We start from the raw sequence: 11,768 nt of genomic DNA on the forward strand, positions 1-11,768 counted from the left end.
AAGTTGTAAGCAGGTTAATCGAACAGTCCATGGTATTTTTAGACGGAAATTTGGAAAATTTTAATTGCTGCATGACGCAAGAGAGGATTGTCTTTTCTAACTGTGCATAATGGAAATAATCCTGGTGTCTCTTACCTGATCTTGGTCTTTGGCAGCTCTTGCTCTCTTCCCAAAGATGCAGTTAAGGTCTGTTTCAGTACGGGAGGACAGATCCTTTCCTGAAAGGGGGAAAAAAAAACGAATCAAAAAAACACTTAGACTCTAAATTAAAACACCATGAATTCTCAAATAGTACAAACGCGATTTTTCATGATATGATTCAGCCTTTAGAATCAGGAAAAGGCAACACTTATGCCATATTACAACATAACAATATCCACAATCTAAGACTGAGAATATCTGGCCTCATATCACATTATTAATAATAGATATATTACTCAGCCCTAAACAATGAAAATTTAAAACAGCAGGATAAAATGAAACAAATTGTCAATCAACAAAACAAAAAATTATTGCTGGCATACACTAGTGGGTTTATACTTAGTGTACCACATAAATTCATAGTCCCATTTTTCACAACACAAACCCTCCTACCAACAATAAATAAATAAAAAAATAAAATAATAAAAATAAATCTACAATGCAAAACAGCAATGGTTGCAGTTGAAAGCACAAGTATGATTGTGTGTCTGTATAAGTGTGTGTTGAGGTTAGAAGGTAGGAGGTGGTTTGCATGGTTTGCTTCTTGCTGCGGGGATAAAACGGCAAAGAAAAATAAACCAACAACGAGGTCTGCCACGCCACGCCTCCGGATTCCCATTTTCAAGCTGGGCCTCAAAGACTCCTGAAGCACACGGTCGTCTGTCTCAAGCCCGGGTCCTGTTCGTACAGCTGCATCCTCTTCCTTCAGCGGGGCTCTGATAACATTTGGTTATTTATTGCTTTTAAACCTCTATCTCCCCCTTCTCTTGGCTTTGAAAGTCGCTGCACATGCACGTCTAAGAAGTAAAACCAAGAAAGTATGTTGAAAACTAAAATAAATGAGGACAGGGTGGGGGGGGGCGGGGGTGTTTGTCATCTAATGAACTCAGGTCAAACATAAAATTATGCCCAATCTGACCTTTCTGCTGTTTGGATGGGGAAGTACCTGTCAAACTTCTCAGGCTTTCAGGTGAAAGTGCAAATAACAGTGTTCTGATAAAAAAAGGAGCTTAACCCTACTTTTCCCATAAACGCTCAGAAGGTGGCCGAATGCCAGTACGCAGGATGAAGCCTGGGCCCTGGAAACGTGCAGTGGAAAGTGTTAGTGAACACACGCTGGTTTCCATAGACACGGTTGAAATAGCAACAACTGAAAGCACAGATAACTAGTCAAACCAGACCGACAGTCACCGAGGCTCTACAAGGAGATACACAAATCTGATGAATCACTAAATTTTAAAATGACTAAGTTAGTCTGCGTTGTACCAACAAAGATTAATTTAATCCATGATACGTTTTAATCAGAGTAAATCCACATTTAAAATAAAACTGAACTAAAAAGTTCAAGTGTTACACTGTTAGCTAGACTGCTAAAAAGTTAACTAAACGTTACTTTGCCTGAGAGGAAGCAAAAAGTTAGTCTAGTTAGCCAACTCATGGTGGCTCAGCAGAGAAGCTCTAATTTCTCCTCTTGTTGGTCAAATGAATGGACCAGTATGGAAGAGACATCATAAAATTGGGTTTGTCCCTTAACTTCCTTGATATTTTTATTTTTCTCAATCCATCCCAAAAAAGGCAGCTATCTTACAAGTTAAGTCTAAGTTTAAAGTTAATACTGGACCACTTTTTAAGTCAGTGTTTTGCTGCAACAGAATTATATTTAGTTTCTGTTTAGATTATACCTACACTAAGGTTTAAAGAGAGGTTGAATCTTTCTTTCTTTTAAGCTAGTTTTAAATTTTGGTGCAACATAAAGTTAATCCATGATTTAGTCTTTAAAAATGAATCCTTGTTGGTGCAATCAAGCCTAAGACTGATGGTGTTCGTTCGTCAATGTGGAAGTAGATGTGATGTTTCCAGGGGAACAAATGAACACAACGTAATACTCTTCAGTTGGATAATATACTGCAGTTTATATGGTCTGTCATGATTTCGCAAATGAAAAGCAAAATTTTGTTTTGTTAAAAGCCTAAAGCATGCGATAAGGTCAACCACAGAGAGCAACGGATGGAGAGCTGCTGTTAAATTCTGCATCAACCACCCTTGCTGCTGTGACAGGTGATAGATGGAGGCAGCAATTAAAACTGGGTTACTGGTTTATGCTGTGGGCCCCCAGACCTAAGCAGCGGAGATTTTTGGTGCCTTTCCCCACAAACAAAGGCCATCAATCCTCAGTGCTGGCAGTGAGGGAACCAGCCCAAACAGGATATCAATAAAAAAGCAGGAGAGAGTAAAGAGGAGCCCTGCGGAGTAAGACTGAGAGGGAGATGTCTGGAAGGTTCTCAGATGCTACTGTGGCCACAACATTTTTTTGCAGCGATTTTTACAGATTTAATTATCAAGGGCAATTAACCAGTCAACCGACAGAGTGCTGCAGAAATGAATCCCAAAACCCAAAAATGTATTAAAATATTTTTTTACCTCCAGTTCCATTGTCTCTAAATCAAGTTCAGCCATTTAAACAAAACTCTTTAAATTAAAAAAGTCTGCAGTTATTACATGCTAGACAGATTTTAACATTTAGTTCTACGACATAAAATACATCAGTAAATAAGCCACTCATGAATTTTGAAGCATTTATGCGTCTTGTGGACTACCATTCTGAAGCTGCAATTTGGCATTATGGGGTTCGCCATTTTGTTTTTTGCAACTAATGCGTTTACAATACAGACGAGAGTATGGAGCTGGTGGATGGCGTACGGGGCGTAACTGGGCAGTGCTTGTTTTTAACTCCTCTGTTCAGCGGGGAATAACGGCTGTCAGCTTGGCCGCTAATCTTTCTGGTATTAGTACACCAAAATATGTCACTGGAAACATTTTAAGTGACAAACAGGCGATGCAGTAACAGAATTCTGATCCATATTTGATCAGTGCTGTGTAGTTTGACAGTTTAATCCGAGTTTTCTGAGCCTCGTGTGTTGCACTGGACGGATTCACTGAGAGTGACTTGTCAATCACACGGTGGCGCCGTGCCAAAGCAAACCCTGCTTTATTGTCTCTTTTACTACAAAAGGAACCATAATTTACAAAATGAACATGATCATACTGTATATGAAAAGACTCATTAGTAAACTGTAGGGTTATTTTCTCATAAGACTCCATGCAATCAGACTGTTTTTGCAGCCAGCAGAGTCACCTGCTGCTGGTTATTATAAAGAATGCAGGTTTTATGGCACTTCTGCATCAGCTTAACTTTTCAGACCCGGAAGCTCCGTCCAGTTATTCTACCATCAATGTTGCTAAAAAGTGGCAAAATGAGACTACAAACATAGTCGTGGACATTACACATCATTACACTCAACACTAGTCACTTAGTGGTGGTGAAGCTGAAGTCATAGGTAGCTCATGGTCTACTATTAACTAGTAATTATCAAAGACTTCTGGGTTGACCGACAAATATACGTCATCGCTGGAGCACCATGCATTGAATGACTAAATGAAACTGGGCCAGCTAGAGACGAAGCAAACAATTTAGTTTTAAAGTCTGACTGGACATGAAATCAGGTAGATTCAACTGTTGACCTCTGTCTGCTCACAGATGATCTCAGAACTATGAGAACAGTTCCTGACTTTCTCAACCTCTCATGTAACCTGCTTAGTGACACTAAATCTATTACCAAGCCTTAACTTGGCAACAGCTTCACAGGGAGTGCAGGCGGCATCGGGGCAGTCGGTGGAAGCATGCAAACAGGCGTGGCAGGTTATACGTTGCCAGGTAACTCCTTGGTTGCTCATGCCAATCCAGACCACAAGCTGGATGCAGGAAGGCAAAGCCAACAGATGGAAGAAGATTAAAATAATTGATTGTGAGAGACTGACAACATTTAAATATCCCAAAACCAACAGCTTCACGGTCAAAGTGCACCGAAAGTTTACGCCTGTCAGACCACTCAAGTCAGGCGGAGCACTCAACTCTCAAGTTTCTGATGCAGTTACGAGTTGCTTATGGACAAACAAGTCGTGCTAGCGTGCCTTCTGTTGCATGACGACGGTTGCAGCCTCTTTCAGAAGAAACAACTTAAAGTGGTGTCATGTTGCCAAAGACAGCTGAATTGACAGGTCTGCTACAAACTGTCATGTAATGTCTTAGGATTGAATTCCAGTGAAAATATTCTGTATCTATATCTGCGTGTCTGCTAAACTGCCTCCCTCTGGGAAAATAAAGCTGCTGAAAAAGTGGCTGTCACAGATCTTCATAAAAGCAAGCAGCAGCAGTGTCAGGTGCCACCTGCTCTTTACAATCCCTGACATTTATAAACAGCTGGTGGTGATAATGGGAGGATCTCCTCAAAATGGATTAGAACGTAAAGTCCTGCAGGATCAGACTTTATAAGTTGACGGCAGGTTTGGGTACAAGTGTATCCTAATGCAAAGACAATAAAAGAGGTTCAAGTTCAAGGTGAAAGACAGCCAGGGAAGTAATGAATTACAGCTACTCAAGTTATTGTACTTATGTCTTTTTCTTGGGTACTTGTACTTTTGTGAGTATTTCAAGTCTGTAATTTTACTCTTAAATATGCATTACACTTTGGTACCTACTTACTTTGAAAATAGTGAACTTAATTCACTGCTGTGTAGGCCTACAATTTGAATCGTATCTAAGATTTATTGACAGAATATGGTATAAATGGAATACAGTATTCATAAGTATGTTTTCATTAGTGCATAATCATCTGAAAATAAGAATTGTTGTGTTTTTGTTACCTTAGAATGAGCCATTGATATGTACAAAGGGAGCGGGTCGCCTTTGTGAATTCTGCAGCTAACACAGGTTCTCTTACATGCTTGGAAGAGGAGAGTGAGGCAAGACTTTTGCCATCTGCAAGATTGTCACTAGAAGCCACTAAATGGAACAACCCGGTCCTTTAATATCCATATCTTTTATCTGCATATTTGTACCCAATAAGGTTATCCAATCATGGATGGACTTTGCAGGATTCACAGGTTTGGAGAGGTGGCCATGGCCACTACACAGAGCAGCACAAGAGTTGGGAGTCATTTAGACTGAAGATTTGGAGAAACACAAACTCCTTTTGATTGAAAGCCAGCTACTGATAACACATACATCATCTGTTAAAAGGTAATTCATGCTTTAAATGGTTTTCGAAAAGAATACGTGTTTGGCACCCATAGTTTTACTTGCAATCGAATAATATTTCGGAAATGTAACAGTACTTTTATTTGAGTAGTGCTTTTCAGTACTCTTCCTTACTGACGACAGACAAATGTGGCTGTCGAAATGACTCTTAAGCAAGGGTATTGTTTGTGGCGTTCTTCCTGAGGTCAATGAGGTTGTTTTGAGGGAAAGAAGTGGACACAGTTGTGAGAATAGGGAGGTTTAAATAGATGTGATTCAATAAGATACGCTTGGTGGGATTTACAATACATGTTTTGATGCACCCGAGTCTAGGTGATATTAAGAAATGCTGGAATAACATTCTGCAGGTAACTTAATTGGTCATGAATCCAAATTGCAATGTCCCTATACCATTTTATCTTCCTAATAAATTCAACAGCTGTATACTACCAAGCCTGTAAGTATGTGACATGATTGCTATCATTGTTGTATGAAAAACACTTAAAAAAAAAAAAAAAGACACACATCCTGAAGTCCACTTGAATGGGTGCTGGGTCAAAAAACATATCAAAAGTCAAATGGATGGGCACAGCGTGAAGCTCCCAAGTGACAAAAATTGGCTGCTGTGCGCTTGAAAAATAACTTACTTGCATAATAAACCCTTGTAATGGGGGCTTCTCAGTCGGTGGACTGGTTTGTGGTTGTATGGCCTGGTTCAGGTTTAAAAAAAATGGCGTACAAAACTGGGAAGTAGTAAGGTCCTGAGGCGAATAAATTGCGTGTTATTGGATTGATGCAAAGACTTGCATACTCGCTGATACCTGATCCAGCATTGTAGGCTGTATGAGAGGCATTTCCAGTATTGGAATCTGCACTGGAACAATTCTATTTTCAAAGTAAAAATGGTAAACGGTGTCATCACATTAAACAATGTGAAGTGGTATTTAGTGACGTCATGGTTGCATTTATAATTCAAGCAGCAAACAGAATATGGGACACCAACTGAGGCAAAGATGCCTCAAACATTTACAGTTATTCCAAGTTGCATGACTTCAACCAAGTATGTATAAAGAGTGAGGTCAGAAAAGAGAGCATCCGGAGGAAAATAAGAAAAACAAGAGTTATCATCAGACCCCTAATGACTGTGCTTCATGTCTTAAGTGAGGCCTCACATGGTGCATCTCATCCATCAGGGACAAGGTCTTTTTCTGGCTCCTGCCAAATTAAGATCACAAAAACAGGGTGAGCGGGTCTGGGGGACAGACCGAGGCCACGTCTTATCTGGCAGGGTCATCTAATGGGTCGCACAGCCCCTGGGAGGTGTTGTTTTTGGGGGGGCCAGTAAATGGACATGCCAGATGCCCCAAACAGGAAACAGGAAGTTGCTATTGAATGACGTAAAATATAAGAGGCTGTTCCAGGTGAGGCAAAAGTCGAGATATTTTGTTTTCCCATGCACGCTGACCTGGTGAGGTACATTTGAACTCTATAACAAAAACGATTACAGAATAATGACTTTAACACATGTTCATATTTGAACATGTGTTAAAGTGCACTAGTTTCTTGCAGAAAGACTTGGAGAATTCCTGCACACCCTGACAATGTTATTAAGAAACTGAGCCTGTAATCACTGAACTATGCTCAAAGCAAAGCGTCTCAGCAGTAAAATATGGGCTAGTGGTTTTTCATTTTGGTCTCCAGTGGTCCCGAACATCAAATTCCTCCTCATGCCTATCAGTGTCCTGGCCTTGACCAGCAAATCTCGACTTCCTGACGTGTAAAGGAGTAATGAAAGTAGAAGGAAGAGTTATTAATAACCTCCCCTAGCACTGACCGGGCCGACTGACCCAGCACAGGCTGACAGAGCTGTGATCAGCATCTGTGGTCAGAGCCAAGGCTCAACCAGGGGTACAGGAGGCTGTCTGTCTGTCTGTCTGTCTGTTGTGGTTTGTCTGAAGGTTGAGGATGAGTGAAGGCACTCACTTGAGCTGATGCTTATTATCAGAGGAGGATTTTTATTATGTGATGAACAGCATGCTTTCTGGGTGAGTTTGTTACAAGATAGTACAGAAAGAGGTAATCAATGTAACAACTGTTGAGAAGGAGAAAGGAAAACTGTTTGCACAGTTAGTACCACCCAGTTTATTCCTTTGCTCTCTGTCCGATGCTGTAATGAACTGTCACCAACAAAAAGATGAAACCCACCTTTAGTGAACTTCATGTAATGGACCCTCTTCTTGGACGTCTTTGACTTCTCCTCCAAGCTGAATCCTTTCTGCTCCTCTGTCGGAGGTTCTATATTAAATAAAGGCGATATAAGAAAAAAAAAAAACAACAACTCAAATATTACAGTATACTATATGTGTTTTGTTTCCCAGAACAGTGATAATGAAGATGTACACTGCATGACAGTGACGGTATCCAAAGGTTTTCTCTGCTAAATGTTGCAGTGCAGCACCCTCTACTGTCCAAGAGATGGAACAACCCACCGGTGTAGTTTGATAGAGCACCACAGTGTTGGGAAAGTTACCACTGAAAGCTCTAGATGGTGATTAAAGGGATAGTTCACCCAGAAATGAAAATAAAACGTCATTATCTGCTCTCCCTCATGCTGATTGAAGGTTTAGTTGTTTTAGTCCACAAAACACTGCTGGAGATTCACAGGAATAATAATAATTTATCAACAGCATTGCAGAATTGCCCAAACAATGACTAGTGACCAGGATCTACAGTGAAGATGTGGGCTAAGAACATGGTGTAAACGAAGTGTTTCAAGTCAACTTGGCAAGTTGGGGCTTTATGATTTGGATTACACAAGAGGAGCAGTATAGAGGAATTTTATCTTTGTTTTTTGGTTTAACAACTGGTCACCTTTCACCTCATGTGTTTGACATTTGAGTTCCTGCAACACTGTTTTCCTGTGAATTTCCAGCAGTACTTTGTGGACTAAAAAACTAAACCAGACTTTCCATGAGCATGAGGGTGAGTAGATAATGACTGAATTTTCATAAATGAGATACATTATAAATTACTGCAGTGCTGGTGCTGAGTCATAGGTGACAAATATTTAGAGAATGGGTTATTTCTTTAGTACTGTCCACCAAATGAAGAGCTTTGGTGTTTAAGAACTTGTTTTTGTTTTTATACTGAAGTCTAGAAACAGATTTCCTCTCACTTCATCCTGTGAACTCAGCCATCATAAATAATTTATCAGCCCAGGGTGGGGGGAGGGGGGTAGTACCATATGCTCACGGAAACTTCTATCAAACACATTAACTGAATGGCAATTACTAAGTTTTTACAGCACATTCACGCCACAAACTAGTAAAAATAGTGAAAAACTGAAGAAAAGGTAATTCCACTTGCTGCTGGTGTGTGGACTGCCATACTGATTTGATGTCAGATGTATTTGTGTTGGCAAACTTGTGCTAAATGGATCTTGCCTGCAGTTGGAATTCCAACTTGAATGACTGTTCCATTGCATTTTTCTAAGGTTATATATTATCTGAGTTCTAAGTACGACGGATTGCAGCATTAGCCCAGATGTTAGCCACAACTACGAGCCAGGCTCAGACACCATAAGACTCTTGGGCTGTCTCCTAACAACTTCTATGGAAGAAACCCTGCAACCTCTCTGTAAACAGCGCAGTATATGTACGCACATAACGCTTCTTATCGCTGCTGTTTGTACATACCAGTGTTGTTGTTTTGACCATGGTGGCTGTTGAGTTGAGCAAGCAGCTCATTGAAATCATCTTGGTGGGCAATCCAGTTGTCCTGTGAACACAGCAGATCTCAACACAACTCATCCCAAAAACTTCTGTTTGACAAAATCATCTTGATCATCAAAAGTGATATTGGAGATAAATATGGATTAGTACACTCGGTTCTTGGTTTATTAGTTAGACCTACTAAAACTACTGCACTCTACTACAAGTTTCCTGAAACAAATCCTCCCTTCATGACAGTTATAATGCAAGACAAATCACAGTTTAATTGTTGTTCAGGTAGTTTAAATACTCCACCTAACATCACATTAACATGCACTGTTCTCATGCATTAAAAACCTCTATTGACAAGTCACGTTGTGAGTAATGTAATCAATATGCTGCTCTGTTGATTGTAGCATCCCTTCACCTTCACCAAAGTCATATTCAAACCCCGTAAAATTTTCAAGATGTATTATCAGGCTTTTACAACACCTTGAAGCTGTCATAAATTACATATTTATATAAATTATACTCAGTGTTTACTTCACTTCTGTGCTATAAACAACAATATTTTAGTTTTATTATAGCATTCTGCAGAAGAGTGATGCATTAAAGGAAAACACAAAACAAATTTACTGTTAGGATGCGTTAAAATAAACAAATATTGAAAAATGAACAGAGCAACAAATGATTCCCTTCAAATGTCAAATCGCTGTGTGTTGAATGTGCTCACCTCATGGCTGGCGTCGGCTCCAAGACCATAGTTGTTGTTTTTAACTTTTACTTTAATGTGGTCAGTAGAGCCTTGCTCACTTCTGCCCAGGCCCTGAACATAAAGAGAAAAGACAGAACACGTGTCACCAGTGATCAACAATGCATCCACTCACTGCCAGCGCTTTAACACAGTGGTACAACTGACCCAACCTGAAAAAGTAGAGATCGTCTGTGAGAACTCACCTTGCCCTTGGACCAGCCCATTCGCTCCAGCATTTTCTGGCCGAATTTGGAGTCATCTTTACTCCAGGCGCTGTTCCTGGGGTCAACAGACCACTTTTGTTTCCTCCGGGCTGGACAGAGAGCACATCGTTACATAACAGTCACACAACAAAACATTGCATAGACGATTAGGACAAGCAACTCAAATCGAGACAAGCCAAGTAATACATTAGTAGGCGCTGTGATAGCTTACTCTAGTGTGAGGTCAAATGTGTAGGAAACACTCACTGACCGCTGTTAATACTAAGGTAAAAGAAGCAGAGGCAACGTGTACTGAGAAAACAATGTGTCACTGCTTACAACAAGTTTATTAAAAATAATCTACAATTAAATAAGTAAACACTCAATCGATGAGGACAATACAGCAAGCTAAAACGGCCTGATTACAAATTAGTGTAGTGAAGGTGTTTCAAGAGACAGCACGTGTTTTCAGACTGTTGTACTTATGGCTAATGCTAATATTAGCTACTTTAACACATCCACGTTTAATACAAAACACTGAACATTTTCAGAAGTGAGTCTCTTGTCATGTGGTAGCGGCGTTTTTTACCGACACAAAAACACACAAATACATATTGATACGTTGAAAGAAAAGGGAAAACATCCACCAAAATCACGAAGAAATTTACTTACGCTCGGCAAGCATGGACATCCTGGGGTCCTTAAACAGCTTGACGAAAGAGGAGTAGGGTGCCTAGAAAATGCCTGAAGAAAAATTGTGGCCACGTTGGTTGTTTATCACAAACATATCCGTATAAAATATTGTTAGTGTGACAAATGTATATGGATAAAACTGTATTAACTGTTATACTAATTCAACTAGTAACATTATCGTTATTTTATTTGCATCACTGCAAGTGACTCTCTTTGCCAATAGAGGACGCCACAACCACACGGCCAGTCAGCAGCAAATCAACACATCTAAACTACAGGCCAACTGATACTGTGCTTCTGATTCTGATACCACTGTGAAGACAATATGGTTACTGCATAAAATGCTACCAGTATACAGTTTTTATTTGTTTTTGTATTTATATGTACACACTTGAATCAGTTATTTAAGTTTTTATATTTATTATGTATAATTTACTGTATGACATACAAATGCAGTTAATATGTATGTAATACAAATACCACAGTTTATATTATCCTTGAAACAAGGATTGAATATTTTTTTAAAATGCTGACTATAATATCTATTTGCAGAAATGGAATAATATTCATAGAGATATTTCCATTATTGTGTAATCACCTGAAAATAAGAATTGTTATGTTTTTGCTATCTAACAGTGGTTCCCAAACTGGGAGTGAAACAAAGTTCATTGAATGTGATTTATGCAGGGGGAAAACAAACAAGAGTTTGCTGAAGCTATCACACTACTTTTATTCCACTAAAGTTCAACTTGAATCCTGTTTTTATCAGTTGCGGCCTTAATTATTGTTAACGAATGATAATAATTGTGGGATGTAGTGGGTGTGTGAACTTTTTTCAGCTTCTGCAAGGGGGCATGCCATGAAAAGTCTGGGAATCACTGGCTTTATAATGAGCCATCATGTTGCCATGTTGCTCTGCCACGTTTCTACAGCAGCCCAGAACAGACAAACTAAACACTAACTCTAAACAAGGCCTTTCATGTTTTTCACACGTTTCACTGACTGTAGGTTCCCCCACAAACCTGGCAAGCAACTAAGCTACAAACTGCTATTTTACTGCTACATGCCAACAAATCATACACAGTTATCCTATTTCGCATGTCTTCAAGTATGAATGGTGACACCAATAT

General features: G+C 39.6%; 1 protein-coding gene across 1 annotated transcript in view; it reads right to left on the reverse strand.

Annotated features, from left to right (window-relative positions):
• Positions 1-10,672, reverse strand: part of pinx1 (PIN2 (TERF1) interacting telomerase inhibitor 1) — a 28,202-nt gene extending 17,530 nt beyond the window's left edge. The window contains exons 1-6 of the mRNA XM_084737475.1: positions 10,618-10,672; positions 9,946-10,055; positions 9,722-9,814; positions 8,974-9,055; positions 7,484-7,573; positions 136-218 (exon numbers count right to left, since the gene is read on the reverse strand). Coding sequence (XP_084593601.1) covers positions 136-218; positions 7,484-7,573; positions 8,974-9,055; positions 9,722-9,814; positions 9,946-10,055; positions 10,618-10,636 — 477 coding nt within the window. The 5' untranslated portion in view covers positions 10,637-10,672. The remainder of the gene's footprint in view (positions 1-135; positions 219-7,483; positions 7,574-8,973; positions 9,056-9,721; positions 9,815-9,945; positions 10,056-10,617) is intronic.
• Positions 10,673-11,768: the final 1,096 nt, after the last annotated feature.

The sequence above is a fragment of the Lutjanus erythropterus genome, chromosome 15 (assembly GCF_056507025.1).
Source record: "Lutjanus erythropterus isolate fLutEry1 chromosome 15, fLutEry1.hap2, whole genome shotgun sequence".
Lineage (NCBI taxonomy): Eukaryota > Metazoa > Chordata > Actinopteri > Lutjaniformes > Lutjanidae > Lutjanus > Lutjanus erythropterus.